At 32.9% G+C, this 20,744-nt stretch overlaps 1 protein-coding gene across 1 annotated transcript; it reads left to right on the top strand.

Annotated features, from left to right (window-relative positions):
• Window positions 1–597: 597 nt before the first annotated feature.
• On the top strand, window positions 598–13,903 carry LOC148622028 (isocitrate dehydrogenase [NAD] subunit alpha, mitochondrial-like). Its single transcript, XM_088571510.1, has 11 exons — window positions 598–671; window positions 2,747–2,794; window positions 3,481–3,564; window positions 5,472–5,644; window positions 6,133–6,262; window positions 6,990–7,123; window positions 7,634–7,736; window positions 9,360–9,424; window positions 10,631–10,712; window positions 11,237–11,389; window positions 12,256–13,903. The coding sequence occupies exons 1-11, from the start codon at window positions 627–629 to the stop codon at window positions 12,337–12,339; spliced, it is 1,101 nt and encodes a 366-aa protein (XP_088427636.1). The 5' UTR covers window positions 598–626; the 3' UTR covers window positions 12,340–13,903.
• The last annotated feature ends 6,841 nt before the right edge of the window (window positions 13,904–20,744 follow it).

Below are 20,744 nucleotides of genomic sequence, written 5' to 3' on the forward strand. Positions count from 1 at the left end.
GAAAAATATATCTAGAATCATAATTATTATGAAAACAAAGTGTGAAAAGGACTTTAGTATTGAATGGTTTCATAGGACATCTACATTTGTATGTTGATTTTTGTATTCACTTAAGAATAGCTTAACATTAGAATATGACTTGTTTGAAATATACTCTTTTGAAATGTTTTACTGTCCATTTTCCTAACTGATGATCAAATAATCACTTGTCACTTTTTGTCCCAGCAAAACTATGACTTAATGTCATGTGACTTTTTGTCTTGTGACTTTCTGTCCGTTCACCTGTATTGGTCTTGGTATTATTTTTTTTCATAAAAATAGCTTGGAACATGTCTGCTTCAAATGAATATCATGAAAAAGAAGTGCAGCTTTGTAAACTATAGTTGTGTTACTATGTGTGATTGTAGATCTAGATACATCTCAAGTTTTTTTTATGGTTCTAATCATATTATCAAATCCAAGGATTTATAGATTTAACTCCTTGAATTATCGGAGTACGTGATAATGTCCGTTGTTTTTTAGAAAGTAAATTTTGTATACAACTATCCGTTGGTCTTAGCTTCCTTTGATAAAACGCTCATCTGACACCAGTGATCTGAATCTTTGAAGTCCTTGACAAGGTGAACATGGCACGGTTGCTGAGGAAAGCTATTGTTAGCTTTCCTGGAAAGGTTCGACATCAAAATGCTTTCAGAGATCGAAACGATGAATTCTCTTACGGAAATGCCCTTATGACATTTTCCTAGGAAAAAAAGATTGCTGTTCACATGATACTTTCCCATGGCCATACACGAATTCATTGACATGTCATTGCTTAAACAGTAAATTGGTTATTTAGATGATCTGTCCTCTCCTCCTCATGGTGAAGACCTCAGTCTTTTTGTAAAACTTTTTAGAGAGGGGACGAGAACAGTAGAGGAAGGAAGCAAGTTATGAATTCACATCTTAAGTGGACAAATAGTTTGTCTGTTCTAGTCTCTAGACCAGTGTTTAGATAAGGCAGTGGCACCTCGTCCATGCATTCGTGGATAAGGAGCCTCTACAGGCTTATCGTCCACTTAACCGGTTTGAGTTAATAACACACGGAATCATGATGGAAACAGTTCATTTACGTTAGTAATGTGGAAGTTGTGAGAAATTCCTTTTAAGCAAATATATGCAAAAGGATACAAATACAATTTAAATCATAAATGATGTAGCAAATAACAATTAAAATTCATTCAGAATTAATACAAAATGCACATTTAACAAACTTGAAAGACTATTTTAAACAAATTTTGCACATCAAGAAAGATTGTTTTGGCTCATAATTCAGTCCAGCACATTTTAAATCATAATACTACCATTCCAGACGGCAATCACTTGTAAGCTAAAGTAAGTCTTGGTCAGACAATTTCTCCTTAAGATGTGAAACATATCCATTCACACTTGTCCTTCTTTGTAGAAACTAAAATTTTCAGAAAGTTTTTCAACACGGGGGATGTAACACTAATTAAAAACTGTTCAGTTTATTAAATATGAACACAGTTCACGATGATATTAATAGTCTGACATTTGTGTCAGAATGCGTGGACGAGGAGCCACTGCCTTTGATAATTTGTAGTTTCAATGCATTTAGTTTGAAGAGATTTTTTGTTGCCAAAATTCTAAGTTGTAAAGTTTCTTAATTGAACTCTTAGACCAGTTTGCCTTAACTCTTTTTGAGTTAAACACTTTTGGGATTAAGTGCTTGGGTATTTTTGTTTTGAGGGTGGTAAAAAAAAATTTTTTCTATTATAATCTGGAAATCGTTATCGGAGCCATTTATCCACTTATGGTCTGATTCCTCAACTAGCCAAAATGGAAGTTAAAATTGAGTAATGACAGCTAGAAATTTTGTTGTAAGATTGGCTGAAAGTATAAAGGGTAATAATTACCTACATATGTGACAGTATTAATATTTTTCTATTTTGTCTTGAAGTTTAAAAAAATAACACAAATGTGACCTGTCTGTAAAAATTATTATATATATATTGAATGTTGACAGAGTAGAATCATTACATCCCTACTTATTGATTCAATCAAATCATAGTTTTACATTTTATTGTGATGTCATGACATTGTTGGAGTTAGAGAAAATTCATGTGCCAAAATTCCCTATTTGGCCATACTTCAGAATGTATAAGTTGCTTGACTGGAAAAAAAAGGAACAGAAGTGCAACTCAATTTGTGGAATCAGATTTAAACAACATTCGTCATTTTTTCCCTATTTGTTTCTTTTGGAAAGAGTTTTCCATATTGTTGAGTAGAAGGGTTCATCTAAAGGCTTACATGTTATGATATACATACAAACTAAGAACTTCAATTGTTTTTTTCATGCTGTTTTATATATTTTTTTTTATTTTTATGAAAGTTATTGGTCAAGTAGTAGAGAGCAAATAATTCTCACAAACCAATTTTTCTTCCTCTCCTGTGGAACATGTTCATGCCCAAAATTTTAAGAAAAAACACCAAACAGATTGCTGATATTTGGCTCTAGAAATGAACTATTATACAACAACTTCATTGAGGGATGAAATTTTGGTGGACAGATTGGCGAGAACTGCTTCTGTCTTGAAAATGATGAGATCTACTCTCTGACCTGTACCTTCTTTAGCCCCATCTTTGGACTTCATGAAATGTGTCAACTGAAACCGTGTGTTTGGTGAACAGAAACCAAATACTGGGAATTTCTGCACATTTACAAGGTATTAATTTATTATTCTAGGTTAACCCATTACCATGTATAGCAGCAAACAGATCAATGTCTTCTGGGGTAAGCTCATAAAAAATAATGTTTATGTGAACCTATTAAGAGAGCCAGTCACATGACAAATTTTGTTTCCATAAGATTTTCATCCATTTCATATCTCTCAAAGTTGAATGTTGGTTTTTGATTTGAAAAAAAAATCAAAGTATTAAAAAAGGAAGATAACTCTTTATTTTTGTGCAAAATTTGGTTGCTTTGTTAGGGAACTGTTTTCCAAACAATCCATTGTTGCTTAAAAAATCTCTTTACTATTTGATATACATATAAACATTATATTGGAACAAAAAATTCTGTAGAATAAAATTTACCTTGTGTGAACCATATCATAGGATCTGTCTGTGTATTTTTATATGAGATGTAAATGAATTAAATGTTTATTATTGTGATCATCATTAAATTTTAATGTTATAATTTTTATATTCCCATTTCTTGAATGTATTATGATAACATGCTGTTTGGTAACTCATTAAGGGGTTGTAGAGATGTTAGTGTTTTTTTTCTATTTTTCATTTCAAAATTTTGTGATTTTTTTACACCTGAAATAAGGACATGGATGCAGCTGTTTATTTGAAATGAGTTAAAACTGATTCCATTTTTTTGCTTGAATTTAATGTGTCTCCTCAAAATCAAAATTTATTAGAATATTATATTTTGTTCTGATTATATATATATGAATGTTTTTCTCTGTCTAGGTTCAAGAGATAACAATGATACCAGGAGATGGCATTGGACCTGAAATTTCACAGTCTGTGAAAGATATATTTTCTGCCAGTGGGGTGAGAGGCAACATGGCAAAAAAATACCTGTATACCAGTATTGCCCACAATACTGTAAAAAATAAAATACTATAGTACAATTTACATCTATGAGTATTATTTAGAATTTTTTAATTATCTAATTAGTTTACATGAGTCTTGTAATTTAATGATTTATTAATTTTTTTGTTGTTGTAATTTTTCAAATTCTGAATATAAACATCTGCATATAAATATAAAAAGTAAACTACAATTAACCATGATTTTTATATCAGTGTTGTAAAAATAATGCTGGTATACCTATATTGTTGATGCCAAGTTAACTGCTATTTGATCTAAAAAGTTATTTTCACAAGCATTTAGGTTTAAGATTTATTATTAATTCATCAAAACGCACAAATGATGTCATTGGTTAAAATGACTCTAGTAAACCGAGCTCATGCTTTTTTTCAATAAAAGCGACTTACCTACAAGTACAAGCATTTTATTTTGATAAGGATAAGCATTATACCAAATACAAATAATTCAAATCTGATTTAACACAATTGACATGTTTTAGCTCACCTGGCCTGAAGGCCATGTGAGCTATTGTCATCACTTTGCATCCGTCATCGTCTGTTGTCATTCGCTGTTTTCTAACATCTTCTCCTCTGACACTGCTTGACCAAATGGAATGAAACTTGGCATTGTTGTTCCTAAGTGTATCCTGCACAAGCTGATCATTAAAAATTTTTGAAATGTAAAAAAAAACATGGCCACTGTCACTGAAAATAGAACATAGGAGTCAAAATACAGTTTTTTGCAATTAACTCAAAAACAGTTGAATTTAGCAAATTTTTGACATAGATAATATTGTTCACCATCAGAAGACAGACCTATACCATAACTTTCAGAATGATTTGTCACCTGATGTAGTAATTATGACCCCTGAAACAGATATTTTTGTTTTTCACATGTACAACTTTGAAAATCTTTGAAAAAACAGATATTTTTGTTGTTTTTCACATGTACAACTTTGAAAATCTTTGAAAAAACAGATATTTTTGTTGCTTTTCACATGTACAACTTAGAAAATCTTCTTCTCTGAAACCGTGCAACAAAATTTAATTTAAGTTGGTGTAATTGTTCCTTAGGGTATCCTGTACAAATTGATCGTTTAAAAGTTTTCTGTGGTTGAAAAACATAGCAAAATTTTGACAGAATAAAATTTTTCACCATCAGAAGACAGACCAATGTCTGAATTTCATATGTAGGAGTTATGAAAGATGAAAGCTTCTCATAAAATAAACATGATATTCTGAGTTGACTGGCAGTATTGAAATTCTTTATTAGGCGACAATTTTCAAAATGACTGTCAAATTTGCGGCCATTTTTACCAGTTGCTCGAATTCTGATGATTCTTTTGTTTCCTCAGGAAACATGGAATTCTAAATTGAATGGTGGTAATGAAGAAAATTTGTTTTGAGGGACCATTTTCAAAATGGCTCCCATTATCCCGGTAATTTGTACATATGCTTTAATTGAATGATATTTGGTTTATATAGTATACATGGTCTTTTGAGTTGAAGTGATGATGAAAATGTTGTATAGCTATGATTTAACTTCATTTTATGTTCTTTTTCAGCAAATGTATAGTGGGCTAATGCCCCTCACACCCAGTAGGATAACAGGGCATGGGGGACTCCTGTCCAAATTTTTTCCAGAGGTTCTAATAACACTTTGATGGCATTTCCAACAGTTTACAGTGCTTTAGGTACTCAGTAGAACTTACAACATTCATCAGTAGATGCTCTTTTTCAGGAATTTTTTGTCAAACATGGTAACAAAGCAAGATACCTTTACTTAGTTAATAGGGCATGGTTTACTAGGTAAGTGATTCAGGCTCATTGAGAGCCTCTTATTACAATGATTTTAAATCTTTGAAACAGGTTCCAGTGACATGGGAAGATGTAGATGTGACACCAGTCAAAGGTCCAGATGGAAAGTTCAGACTGCCACAACAAATTTTTGATTCCATGGGCAGAACTAAAGTGGGACTGAAAGGACCATTGGCGACACCTGTAGGAAAAGGACATCAGTCTCTAAATTTGGCACTCCGGAAGTATGTCAATTCCTCTCTTTCCCTTACTAATAGTGTATGTTGTTAATTATTTATCCTCAATGACAAGAATAATTTACTTAAGTTATTAATGGACTCTCTTATTTCAGCCTTAGTATGGAGTTGGGTTGATTGTAATATAGTATTAATTTGACAGTGAAATAAACAGGAATCTATTTTCAGTTCCTCAAAATTTGAAGGTCATTCAACAAGTGAAATAAAGGAAAAAGAAGGAAAAAAGTAGAGAACAAAAATAACACATAGGGACCAAAATTAACTCACAGAAGAATGTATACATAGAAACAAAAAATAACACATAGAAATCAAAATTAACTCACAGAAGAATGTATACATAGAGACAAAAAATAACACATAGAAATCAAAATTAACTCACAGAAGAATGTATACACAGAGACAAGAAATAACACATAGGAACCAAAATTAACTCGCAGAAAAATCTACTTATTTCTGTTATTGTAATCTTTTACTAGAGCTTTTACATTGTATGCAAATGTTCGGCCCTGTAAATCCATAGAGGGATACAAAACCCCTTACAATGATGTGGATCTGGTAACTATTAGAGAAAATACAGAGGGAGAGTACAGTGGTATAGAACATGTAGTAAGTGATTTTATATTCTCAACTTAAATAAGATACATGTATATTATAGCAAGCAGATCATCAGATGTTTGTGATTGTTTTTATTTACCCACACTTCAAAGGAGAGGGGTATACTGTTCTACCTGTGTTTGTCATTCCGTAACATATTTTTTTTACAAGATACTCAGCTTCTGTAAATCACAGGTTGTTCATATTTCATTAAAAGGTTCATGTGGGTATACTGAATCATGGAATGCATTTTCATACTTGTCATCACATTTTTATCGCCTACTATTATTCTCTGGTTGCTGATATATTATACCCTGCTTCCTATGAAGTTTTTATTTTATAGGATGCATTTTTGTACTCTTATGAGAACTACTTCCTGATTGCAAAAAAAACATTATTTTTTCATAATTGTGATGATGGAAAGTTGGGATATTACTAGTGAGTTGTTGCTCACAGATTTGTTGTTTTAGATTCTAAGTTTATTTTATTCTGTTGTTTCAATACGGAATGTTAGGAATTGAAAACATACAAATTTTAGAGACAAAGAAACATAAAAGTTCCTTGATTCCTTGTTCAGTTACTTTCAACTATATTCAGTACAGCTTAACTGTATTAATGAACCCTGTAATACATGTAGTACTCAAGTTGTGTTTACAAAACTTCTGGATACTCATAGAGGAACATAGATTCAGTATTAGAATAAAGAAGTTTGACATAACAAAGAGTTACATTATTTCAGATTGTTGATGGTGTTGTACAAAGTATAAAGCTGATAACAGAAGAAGCTTCCATGAGAGTAGCTGAGTACGCTTTCGAATATGCCAGAAATAACAACAGAGATTGTGTAACAGCAGTACATAAAGCTAACATCATGTATGTTATTACACATATTTAAGGAATTTTTCCTAAATAAACTGGTCTATGTCAGTTTACATTAATCAGCTGCTAAGGGGTTTATTTAAAGTATAAAATGGCCCAATACTTTTATTAAATGGACACCATTTTCCAGTGTTTGATTTCTGCTGAAAGTTAATGATTTGTCTTGATTGTATTAGAATGTAAAACAAAGTTTCTATTTATAATCTGTTTCTTTTGTGCAAACCTTGGGCATTTCATATCTGTTTAGGTGTAAAATATAGTTAAATCTTATGTCATCTTTAAATTACTTCAGGAAGTTATATATGTATGTTTTATTTAGTTTTGAAATAGAAATTGATGTGAATTTTTGTTTTATCTAAACATTGTCTTATATATTTAATTTGTGTTTTAATATTTGTAAACATTTATCCTATAAAATCTATGTCTATGATTTATTACTTCTATAACTTGCAAGTATGCCCCTGTTGTATAAGCTTAACAAAGTGTATATTTATTTAATTTTAGGAGAATGTCCGATGGCTTGTTTTTGAAATGCTGTAGGCACGTTGCAGAGAAAAATCCTGACATTAAATTTACAGAGATGTATTTAGATACTGTTTGTTTAAATGTAAGGCATTACTAATTTAACTGCATCAGTGTCATTGCTTTTATCAATTCTAAAGCAATTAAAGCTTTAAAACTGCATTAAGTTAGGTTAAGGGGGATTACTCTTACAAATCTTTGGTACATTTGTGTGAACCAGATTACATATAGAGTAATCAAGGGAACCAAGGTTATAGCGGTAATCAAAAGAATGTAATCCAGGGACAAAGACCAGACATGGAAAACAGACATACGCAACAAAGTACATAAAGTAACTAAAATCATACATACAAAGTAACAAATGCAAATGAGCAACTCGGACTCCATTAAAAACTGGGAGCCTGGACCAGGTGCATGGGTAGGGTAAGCGTCATCTGCTTTTCTAGAATACCCGCCGATTTGCTCATAAAAAGTCAAGTTCGGGGAAGACAAACGAGGAAAACTATGACCTGTTGAATAAATCAGTTTTCATGGTGCAGATGGATACACCATAAGGATCCACGAATTCATGATGACGACCATAAAACTTCTGTAGTGATGACTTCAATTGTAGCAGTGATACAAAAAGTCTGCGTAGTTTCGGCAAGCCCTGCATAATGTATGAGTTGTGATATGAACACTCCATACGCTGGTGCTGAAGGGATGTTGCTACACATGAAAGGAAAGTTGACAATTCTGAATGAAAAGTCATCATATTTGTCGTAAAGTTTGGTCAATAGTTTTCCTTTACCATCCATTTTTAAGTGTAGGTCAAGATATGAGGCTGACTTTACAGTGTCTGCACTATCCTTTATCTCAAGTTCTTTGGGGTAGATGCGATGTATCAAATCCCCGAAATTAGGATTGTTTAAAGATAATACGTCATCTATATAGTGGAAACTGAAATCATGTAAGCATCTTAGTAACTTAGATTGATTTTGTTCTATTTCAGCTGAATACTGGAAAGGATTTGATGAAATTGATTGCAAGAAATTCATATCACAGATTTCAAGAATTATTTCCCTTATCTTAGGTCTACACCTGTAAGATTCATACAAATAAACCTGGCGTCCTCTCTTGTACAAAAAAGTTAAGGTTATCAATGGCATTGAAGTTTAGAGAGAGTTTGGTGTTACAAATACTAAGTAGATTCTATATTGGAGTGTTCCTTGTGATGTCATCACATTCCTGTGATTTGGTTTTGGTTGGCAAAAAATCCTTTAAGTGGCATGGGGAATCGATTTTTAATTTTCATAATTTATCATTTTTGAAGAAAATTGAAACAATTTTTGGGTTCCCTTAAATGCAAATAAAACTATTTTTTATCAATTGAATTTTTAACTAGATATTCAGTAATTAGACAATATGATTTAAAAAAATGATAATAATTTTATATGAAAATAAAGGTTTACATATAGATGTCGCTACAAATTTATTTTTCAAGTAATAGAATTATAAAACATACAAAATATGAATTATTTTTTCTAAATAAAACATTTCAGAACCAAACTTAAATAATAAAATAACAAAGTTATAAAGTTTAAAAATTGGGATTAGCCAACCAATCTTACTCTAAATGAGATGCAAATTAGTGAATATGACATCAATGATGAGATTGGCCAACTCTCCTATTAGATGATAATTTAACATAAGACATTTGATTTTACAGATGGTTCAAGATCCTACACAGTTTGATGTTTTAGTAATGCCCAACTTATATGGTGATATTTTAAGGTAAATATAAAAAAAAAAGAAACATTCAAACTTCAGTAGTGAAAAATGCGTCTCCATGTATTATTTATTTTTTCAAAGTTATATTCTCTTAAATATGATGTTTTATGTGGAAAGTGTACACTTGGATTGTTATGGTGTATCCATCTGCACCATAAAAACTGATTTATTCAAAGAGTCATGGTTTTCCTTTCCTCTGTCTACCCCGGACTTGACTTTTTATGAGCAACTCGGCTGGTGTTTCTAGAAAAGCAGAGGATGCTTACCCTACCGGTGCACCTGGTCCATGCTCCCAGTTTTTAGTGAAGTCTGAGTTGCTCATTTATTTTGTTACTTTGTATGTATGATTTTAGTTACTGTATGTTCTTTGTTGTGTATGTCTGTTTTCCATGTCTGGTCTTTGTCCCTGGATTGCATTCTTTTGATTACTGCTATAACCTTGGTTCCCTTGATTACTCTTGAATAGAGTTGTTGAGAATGTATCAAAAGTTACCAGAAGTTTAAAAAACTGAACTCCAAAAAATATTTATTGACTTAATGAAACATTTGAATTAGGGACCTGAAGGGCTGATAAAAGCATTTAATAAAATCAAACTATACAACCCAAGCAGATGGATCTCTATGATATTGTATCACTAAGTGCCATACCACAAAATGGAGGTTGGGATTGATTTTGGGGGTTTTGATTAGAACAACTTAGGAATTACATGTTGGGGCCAGAAAAAGCAATTTCCTGGTGTTGGGACAATAGATTGTGTAAATGAATATGAAATATGAAATATATTTCAAATTTTGCATTATGTTAATACATGTATACATATTGAAGATGTTCATCTCTAATTATGGACAATTTTGACATATTTGTATGACTTTTTCATCAGTCTGTCATAAGTACATACTTTAGGTTATTTGTAACCTACTTGTAAGTCGTTATACATAAATTAAAGTTAGATATCTGGCTTGGGTTTCATGAAAAAATCTTGAACTGAGATTTTCTCATATCCTTGTGTTTGTCCTCAAATCTTCAATTGATTTGATTGGTCGATATTTGAGTTGTGGAAGGATTTGAGGAAAATTTCAATTGAGATTTTTTTATGAAACGAGACCCTGGTAACAGAAAAATGACAGTGGTGTATGTCCAGACATGTTAAGGGTCTTGTTATGATTTTTTTTTCAAGTATACAAATAAGCTTTATTGTTTATTTTTAGTGATTTATGTGCTGGGTTGATAGGTGGCTTAGGAGTGACACCTAGTGGTAACATTGGGAGGGATGGTGCAATCTTTGAATCTGTAAGTTGACTGTGCTTATACATAGTTGAATAAAAAAGTATTTACTTGTTAAACTTGTGTAATAGTAGTTGTTTGGTAACAGCTTAGTTGATATTCCTTAGAGTTATCCACCATGGCTCTGGTAACATTGATAAATTACAACAATCACAGGATGTATATGTGTCAAAAAACGTTTTCTCGGATAGTCATCTTTTTTACGCAATTTTATCTTTAATTTTTTTAAAGTAGATCACTATCATTTTTACATAAGAATATGGTAGGCAGACAATTTAAAAAAAAAAGGTGTTACTAAAAGTACATGGAACAGCATATAGCATACACCTTTTTTTGTAAGGAATTTTTTGGCTTGATTGTACAATTGAATATTTTGAGCTTGTACATGGATGAATGTTGTGTGGTTTTCAGCTCTATCAAAATGAGTGTCAAGACTCTACTTCTACTTTTCCAAACTGAATATTATTTGAAATAACTGTAGTTGCCTTATCCAACATTGTAGACAACTACTTTTTATATTCTATAACAAGGTTCATGGAACTGCCCCTGATATAGCAGGTGAAGATAAAGCCAACCCTACAGCTTTATTACTTAGTGCTGTTATGATGCTCAGGTACTTGGGATATACAGATCATGCCAGAAGGATAGAAGCATCAGCATTTCAGGTCATCAGAGAAGGAAAGGTATGTGATTATTTACCATAAAGATTGCCTGAAAATCACTAGAAATTGCCCCATCTTAAGCCACTAGATCTATCCACATTTTATACAAACTTAGACAAATGGTCAGCGATCAAGGCCACTCAAATTTTTTTGGTGAATGTTTTACACAGTTGAATTGAAAGAGCTTTGTGAACTTGTTTTTTTTTTTATTTGTGGTTACTGATACATATAATTGTATATCAGACTGTATAACATATATTTTTCCTACACTATCTTGTCAGAAATTGACTAATGCATAAATTATTATCTTTCACAATCAGAATGTTGACATATTTCATAAATTTGTGATTTTCATTTCTTTGTGTTGTGTGAGTAACCTGAATGGCCCTGGTGGTATATTTTTGTACTACTTCCAAATCACTGTCTTAGTCAATCTATCATTAAAAACAAAAGATTTATGGACTTCCACTGATGAAAAAAAAGTCTACCTGTGGCTATCTTTGGAATACCATCCCAATTGTATTTACATAAATGATTTTCAAATGTTCTAATTGGTCAGGTGACTGTAAACAGCAACATTGTCAATAACCATATATCATGATAAATCCTGGTGCTAGTCAAACATATGGCCTTCAAATTTATTAGAGAGTTTGGATATATTCATGAAAATTTATTTAGTTTACTGGATTGGAGTTTAAAAGTTGTACACATTTTTTTCTGAATTGACATACTTATGAATGTAGCCAGATTTACTTGTTTTTTTTTTTTTAGTTTATAAATTATGAATTCTTAGAAATTAGCATTCAAAGGTATGATACATAATAAAGTAATGATATCTATTGTTTATAAAATTATTTGAATAAGCCTACTTTGTTTCTGTATTTTAGGTATTGACAGGTGATTTAGGAGGATCTTCAAAGTGTTCAGAATTTACTGAAGAAATTTGTCGGAAAGTCCAAACCATGGAATGACACATTCTAAATTAGGCATTTACCAGTTGTTAGGAAATTTGTTTTTAATTTATGTGATTTTGTATTTATCTCATTACTGTTCATTCATTCTATTAATGTCTCAAATAATTTATATTCTAATTGAGTAAGTGCACATTTGCATTATTCTTATTCACAATCTAAATTACAACTGTTCAGAAATCACCATGCAGGAGATCTGATTATGTGCATCCTTTCTAGCTTTGTGTATTCAGATCATAAGAATTTTACAATGAAATTGAAATGCAATGTTTGAAATATTTTAAGATCTAATTTAATTACATTGCTGATTGAAAATTAATGCAGATTGTAAGCCATGTTTTTTTTTAAGGTATTTTAAGTGTTCAGTGTTCTGTTTATTATTTTATACTTTTTTAAATCTTTATGTTGTACAGATGATTTAATAAATTTAATATTTCATGTCTTTATTTTTATGATGTAAAGTATTTCCTGTTGAATTGAGAAGTTTGCTAAATGAGGTAGATACAAAGTTCACGAGTGTTGTTATTTGTTATAGATCCCTGTGTAAATTATAATTATTATAACATTCAATATGTTGACATTTTGTGTTCAGTATATGAATGCTTCCTCTGTAAGGTTTAAGTGCAGTATTTTTATTTGTAATGTACTATTAGTGTACTTAGAAACATTTTCTTAATGAAGAAAATATGAATGTTTTGTATATGAACAATATGACTAGAACTTATCTAATGTTTATATTCTGATAGTTAATTTTTTTTCTTTGGTTAACAGATTTTGGGATTTCCTAAGCTGAAGTACTTTTATAAAGTTTAGTCTATGTTCGAATTAAAAAAAATATCTAGACTTTTGAAATTGATTTAAAATAATCAATGATTACATTATTAAAGGTGATGAAATATAGTGTATTTAAAATTAAGACTACATTTGTATATCATTTTGAAATACCAATATCACTGCCTCTTTGTTTACTCTATTTAAAATTAATTTTGATTTTTGCTGGTTAAAGGTAACAAAAACAAATTTACTACAAGGATGACAAAGTTGAAAATGTAATTATAGGTTATGTATCATTTACTTCCTAGGTTTTTATAAAGAATCTCATCTCTTTGAATACATAAATGGATGGCCATAACATTTATTTAAGTTTCATGTTTTCTCTAGTGCTGTTCTCAACAGTCCCAGTGAAATCAGCTGAAGGTAATTTAAAAGTGTGACCAATGACTATGTAAGATACCATTATGTTTTTCTTAGGTGTCTATTGTATGGAAGGTTTGGGCTTTTATATAATGACATTGTATAAAATTGATAGCAGTAACATATACATACCTTCATGAATACATGTTTTAAGATGTCACTTGTCAGCAGAATTGTCTACTTCAAAACATATCAGTTCATTTGTATTGAATTTTGTACAAGTCTGATAGTTCTACTTCTTGAAATACTCGGCTAAGTCACTGCAATTATTGAAGCGTTAAATATTCATGCAAGTTATTTATTATTATGTGTTTCTAGACAGTGTTCACATTTGTTTGATGCCATAACAGAATAAAAAAATATTAATTTGTGTTAGTTATTTCTGCTTGTCTAAAAAATTTGGTCTCTATCATTCTATTTTATTTCTGAATAAGACAAGGTTTTTTATTATATTTTGCAAGCAAAGTGAGACACTGTTTTCTGTACGACCATACAAATTTTTATCAACTGCAAAATATTTTTTGTTTGGATGATGCTATCATTACTGGTATGGCATTGTTCCTGTGTATATAGGTTAAGAACTGATGTTAATGAATGTATCAATATGCAATTTTAAAAAAAAGATTACAATAACAAAGTGAAAGGAAGATTGCTAGAAATTGAAGTAATGAGGCAGGTGTAACCTGCAAGAGGACAAAGTTTGATATATAGATATGTTTTAAAAATCTACTTGTTGCTTTTACTAATAGTTTTTGTCGATTCTTTTTGCTAATTAGTGAGACCAGTATGACTTGGTGTTTGTACTTCAGACTTTCTGGTTGAAGCCAGAAAGGCCTCCTCTTATTGCTTGTGGGAAAGGAAAAAAAGGTTTCTGATTTTAAATAATTATTGAAGACAATATGATAAACACTTTTTTTGTATAGAAGATACGCAAATACATAACTTTGTATGGGAAGCTGGGAAGACCTGACTTCCTGCCATACTGAAATTAGGCTTTCAGTGTTTCCAAGCTATGACTATTTCATATTAAATACTACTATGAGGACCTTATGAAGTTTTTTAGTATAGATCTGGCTTATAAGTACAATTAAACTTGTCTAAAACACACCCTGAGTAAACTGATAACTCCTAAATCTGATCTGAAGTCCATTCATATACTTGTGCAAACCAGATACTTAACTAAACAGAACTAATCCTGATGTTCTGTTGACACATATTGCACTGTAATGTGTATAAATATAATTTTATTTATTATATTTATACAAAAATAGCCGTCTGTACCATCACAATTCCTGACAAAAGATTTTGTTGTTCATAGCTTGCACTCAGTATTTCTGGATTGAAAAACTACTCCTAATCCTCTCATTTTTGTGAAAATTCTATGAAAACTGTAGAAGCAGAGTAGTGTGTCCTTTTGAGCTACTTTTCATGGCCTTACTGGTTTAAGAGTTATTTTCCTTTGAAATTTTACTGTCAGATTAAATCTTTAAAATGTTTTTAATTTTCTGTGCTGTCAAGTGTTAAATTACAATCCAAATTCAGAGGAATAAATTAAGAGTCTAAACCAACTTGTAAACTTTTCAAAATTGTGCTTTTGCTGTTCTTTGTTCTTTTGCTGTCGTACCACACTAAAAAATATGGTGGTGATATTTGGTTCTTTCTGAAATTATACCACAAAAGGAAGGCTGTGATGGATTATTTGGGTTGTGACTTCAGGGATGGATCCAGACACTTTGACCACTTGGTGCCATACCACAAATAGAGGGTTTTGATTGACTTTGGGCATTGTGACTTGAAGAAATAATTTTCATGATGTCTGGACAATCACTTGACTATAAGTGAATGGACCTCCTTGAAATTGAATAACAAGGTGCCATACTGCCAAATGAAGCCTGAGACTGATTTTGGAGGTTGTGACCAGTATTTTCCTGTTGTCCTTGTAATGAATAAATGAACGGTCGGCATTCCAATGGGAACAAATTGTTATGGTGGACACGTTTTTCAACAAATGGCCAGCAGGCATTCTAATGGGAACAAATTGTGCTCCTCAACTTCCTGACCTATTCCTTCACTCTTAAAAGGCTGATCCGATTCGAAAGAACGAACATCATTTAGCAAGCTCCTTTAATCTCAGTTTCCGCTATATATGTGACGTATTATCATTAAACAATCATAGTTTCGGGGATTTGATACATCGCATCTACCCCAAAGAACTTGAGATAAAGAATACTACAGACACTGTGAAGTCAGCCTCATATCTTGACCTACACTTAGAGATCGATGGTAAGGGAAAACTATTGACCAAACTATATGACAGATGTGATGACTTTTCATTCAGAATTGTCAACTTTCCTATCATCTGTGGCAACATACCTTCAGCACCTGTGTATGGAGTTTTCATATCACGTTATGACAGAGCTTGCCGTAACTACGCAGACTTTTTGTATCGCGATAGACTTCTTACTATTAGGCTTCTGGAACAGAGTTATGTTGCTACAAGATTGAAATCATCACTACAGAAGTTTTATGGTCGTTATCATGAACTCGTGGATCGTTATACGGTGTATCCATCTGCACTATGAAAACTGATTTGTTCAATGTGTTATAGTTTTACTTTCTTCTTTCTTCCACCCCGGACTTGACTTTTTTATGAGCAACTCGGTGTTTCTAGAAAAGAAGAGGGTGCACCTAGTCCTAGTACATTTGGTATTATGTTTAGTGGTCCCGGTTTACTGTATATTTGGTTGATTAATCATTGTGTTCAGTAGTACGTAAGTATTTTACTCGGTTCAATATACTTTGGTAAAGTTCCAAAAATCCTTAGCCGTCCGCTGCACTATAATTTAAATACATATATCGTTACCCGTGCAGGTCTGGGTGATAAAAGAATAGGCCTGCAGCAGCGCTAAGCTTGTCGTAAAAGGCGACTAAATAGTGTTCAGAACCCTAGCCGGGGGCTAGGGCGCTCTGCCCACAGAGCAACTGGGATGTGTGCCCCAGGTGGTGGAATGGGGTACCCCTGGCGTATTACATGCTGGGGTTGTCAGGCTATAATACGGAAAACCTGACCGCAAACCATAGTGGTGCACCGTGTTGGGAAAGATGCCACGTTCCTTGCACGTTAAAGAACCCTACTGTGGTATTCTCCCGGAGTAGGAACCATAGGGCTCCGCCACAGGAGGCTAAATTGCCCGACCCTACCCACCTCTCCCTATTTCCAGTGGCAATCAAATTTTGTCGTCCCCATTGTCCTTGTGTCCCATACCTTTTTCATTTCATCATCAATTTCATGTTCATCGTCTGAATATAGCTGAAATATTGCTGCTCGGACGTTAAACCCCAACAAACAAACAAACAAACAAATACATATATTGTAATAATGAACACGTGGGTGCAAATAAATGTAGTGTAAATATGATGCTACTGAATTACTAATTTTTCAATTTTCTGGATGAATAAAGACAATCTGGTTTGTGGGTGGGGGGTACATAAATAAAGTAATATTCAGAAACAATTTTTTCCATAAATGTACATTATCATCATGAGTGCAACAACATAAATAATGTAATTTGTCCCCAGACCAGTCATACATAAATTAAAAATTCTATCATTTCTCGGAATATTCCACCATCTGCCATTTTCGATCGGAAATTTTACATTACATGTACATAACTTACAGATAGTGGCCCACCGTGCACAGTTTAGTCTAAGTAAGTATGACTCAAGTTTTAAACTCAGTCTTGAAATTGAATACCCCCCTCACCGCGATGAAATATTCACTGCATTCCCAAACCATTGAACTGATCTTGAAGTCTTTGTTTTATGTTTGTCTTCCATCTTATTACTACAACATTTTTGACATACTCTACTATGTCAGGGAGAATTGTTATATCTACGTCTCTCTGTAAGTAAATAGTTAGACTCAGATTTTTAACAATATCAATATACTTTTCAAAACCAAAATTGGATTCAAAAATAATTGGGTGTCGTTTTCGATGTATTTTCGATTTATTACATCAATAATGAATTTGATTTTTGTTTGTTTTAGGATTGCAATTACTGATTCTACAAATTTCATTTTCATTTCCCATTTTATTAGTACCCACAATATCACTTATGTACATGTACATCTTCAAGCCAGAAAAAAATGCCAACGAACCAAAACCAAAACCATTCACGAACTTTGTTTTGGTAAAACTTGTTGCAACCTAAAGTAGGTACCTATAAAATGCGAAACGAAAAAACCGAAATAAAACGAAAAGAAACGAATTTATTCGAAATGAAACTGTAAAGTGCGAAAAAAGCAACTGTAAAATGCGAAACGAAAAGGACAAAATGAATGTACCTGAATTGTAGCTATATATACCTACATGAAATAAATTTTTAGATATTTACAGCTATAAATATTCAAAAAGGATTAACCAAGATTAACGCATGTATGTTTGTATGTATGTATGTATGTAAGTATGCATGTATGTAAGGATGCACTACTCTTATTCATGTCCATAGCAGAGTTAATGTCTTCTTCTTCTTCTTCTCATTTAGTGTGTAAATTCAATGTAGCACCTGGGACATAGCTAAAGGCCTCGTATTTACAACTTTAAAACCAAATTATGTACAGGTTAAAAACCTGATCACTTGCTGTCTATGTCTGGTGAGAGGCAGCTATGGTGTTGGTTAGCTGCCCCTTGAACGCCTCGATGGTACTGGCATATTTGGCACTGTATGGAAGGCTGTTCCAGTCCCTGATGATTCTGAGAAGAATAATAATTTGTAGGTGTCTCGGTTGGTGTGCAATTGTCTATCGTAGGTGTATCTATCATGTCATAGTTGATGCTATACATCCTGACTAGCATGGATCTTAGTCGGCATTCTTCTAGATTTCCCATTGTAGCTCCTTTACCATGGATGTAACACAGCCAGGAGTTCTGTCGTAGTGATTGCCCTTAACGAATCTTGCTGCATTTCGCTGCACATTCTCTAGTGACTGTATGTTAGACTGTTAATAGGGATCCCAAACTGTGGCTGCATATTCAAATGTGGGTCTAACCATGGTTCTGTTAGCAGAAGCTTTGATGTCTGGTTCACATCCATATATATATTGCGGCGTAGGTCCCCTAGCCCTAATGTCGTCCATAATTCTGGATGTTACATGTAAATACCCAAGATCGATGATAAACAATTGACTGAGTATTCCTAGTGATGAAGTTTCTTTAGTTTAGACTTTCCATTCGGATCTTTCAAGACTAGCTATTACCGTGGAATTTGGATAGTAACTGGATTAAATCTTGGAGCATCATTGAATAAGCCTACCATTAAATCTTCAAAAGAACGACCTGCGTAAATACCGAAATTGCAATTTCCAGCTGTTCTAAGAAATTATATGGTCTTATATTATGCCGACAGCCTTTAGATTTTCCCAGATTAAATGGAGTTGATTTCATTTGAAATTGTTTCTTTACACCAGGAACCCCCTCACAGTTCACACCTAGCAATATAACAAGATGCACACTTCAAAGATAATTTCTCTGAGGTCGTCATTAGATATCCTTTGAAGTTTTTTTTAATGAATAATAATGTATTTCTGGCTATCACAGTATTTTATTTTAGTAGCCGTCCGTATGTCCGTTCGTGACTTCGCCCATGGCTACCAATCAACCTCAATTGTGTATTATGCCACAAGCAGTGACTATAAATAATACGAAACACGTTTCAACTCTTACGTGACAATACAATTTTTGGACAAATAACTGAATGGTTCAGCTACAGTGTAAGAATTATTTGTATAAATACATTGGCAACAGTGTTTGCATTCAAAACTACCTGACAAAACATGCAGGCCAACATAAAATAAATCTTTAATCAATAACAGAAGACATTTTGATATTTTTATGCCCCCGCGAAAACTGTCGGGGGAAATTAATTTACTCCTGTCCGTCTGTTCGTCCGTTCGCCCGGATTACACATGATCATGGCTTGTCCGGCTATCTCCTAGCACAGTTTTTGAACTACATCTAAAATATTTTACAGGATATTTTTACACAGTATGAAGGTGTGCAGGTCCAAAGGATTTTGATTTTCGTGAAATATTGCGGAAATTGGCGATAGTTACACGTAGTCATTTTACCCAGAAATATATAGATCATGGCTTGTCGGCTATCTCCTCGTACAGTTTTTGAACAACATCTAAAATATTCGGACGGACGGACAGACGTAAGGACGGATATGGGTAAATTAATATGCCCCCGATTGTTTGTCGCGGGGGCATTAAAATCACTACTAACAAATGACGCGGGGGCTCCTGTGACAAAGAGGGCTTCTAGTTTTTCAATAATTTAAGTCACTGCATGTGACATTATACACAACTGAGGTTGATTAGTAGCCATGGACGAAGTCATGAATGGACATACGGACGGCCACTAAATAAAATACTGTGATAGTACATTTTCTTTCATTCAAAAATCTTCAAAATATATCTAATTCGACCTCAGAGAAATTATCTTTGAAGTGTGCATCTTGTAATATTTGCTAGGAAATCTGGGAAAATCTAAAGCCCGTCGGCATAATATAAGACCATATAATATCTTAGAATGTCAACAGCTGGAAATTACAATTTCGGTATTTACGCAGGTCGTTCTTTTGAAGATTTAATGGTAGGCTTATTCAATGATGCTCCAAGATTTAATCCAGTTACTATCCAAATTCCACGGTAATAGCTAGTCTTGAGAGATCCGAAAGGAAAGTCCAAACTAAAAAAAACATCATCACTAGGAATACTCAGTCAATTGTTTATCATCGATCTTGGGTATTTACATGTAACATCCAGAATTATGGACGACATTAGGGCTAGGGTTCCTACGCCGCAATATATGGGGATGTTAAACAGACATCAAAGCCTCTGCTTACAGAACCATGGTTAGACCCACATTTGAATATGCAGCCACAGTTTGGGATCCCTATTAACAGTCACATAAAGCCACTAGAGAATGTACAACGAAATGCAGCAAGATTCGTCAATGGCAATCACTACGACAGAACTCCTGGCTGTGTTCCATCAATTCTAAAGGAGCTACAGTGGGAAACCTAGAAGAACTAAGATCCATGCTAGTCATGATGTATAAAACAACCATAACATGATAGATATACCAGCTGCATCTACTTAACAACACTGAGGTTATGCCCGAACTCGGGGAAACAGCAACTGTAGACAA

This window comes from Perna viridis, chromosome 3 (assembly GCF_037379345.1).
Source record: "Perna viridis isolate PV_CMFRI_1.1 ecotype Kerala chromosome 3, ASM3737934v1, whole genome shotgun sequence".
Lineage (NCBI taxonomy): Eukaryota > Metazoa > Mollusca > Bivalvia > Mytilida > Mytilidae > Perna > Perna viridis.

Excerpts from the sequence above, each read along its gene's own strand:
- LOC148622028 (XM_088571510.1), top strand. The coding sequence starts at position 627 with ATGGCACGGTTGCTGAGGAAAGCTATTGTTAGCTTTCCTGGAAAG. Across the intron at positions 7,737-9,359 it reads TAGATACTGTTTGTTTAAAT|ATGGTTCAAGATCCTACACA; the intron begins GTAAGGCATTAC and ends TTGATTTTACAG. Across the intron at positions 11,390-12,255 it reads AGGTCATCAGAGAAGGAAAG|GTATTGACAGGTGATTTAGG; the intron begins GTATGTGATTAT and ends TCTGTATTTTAG.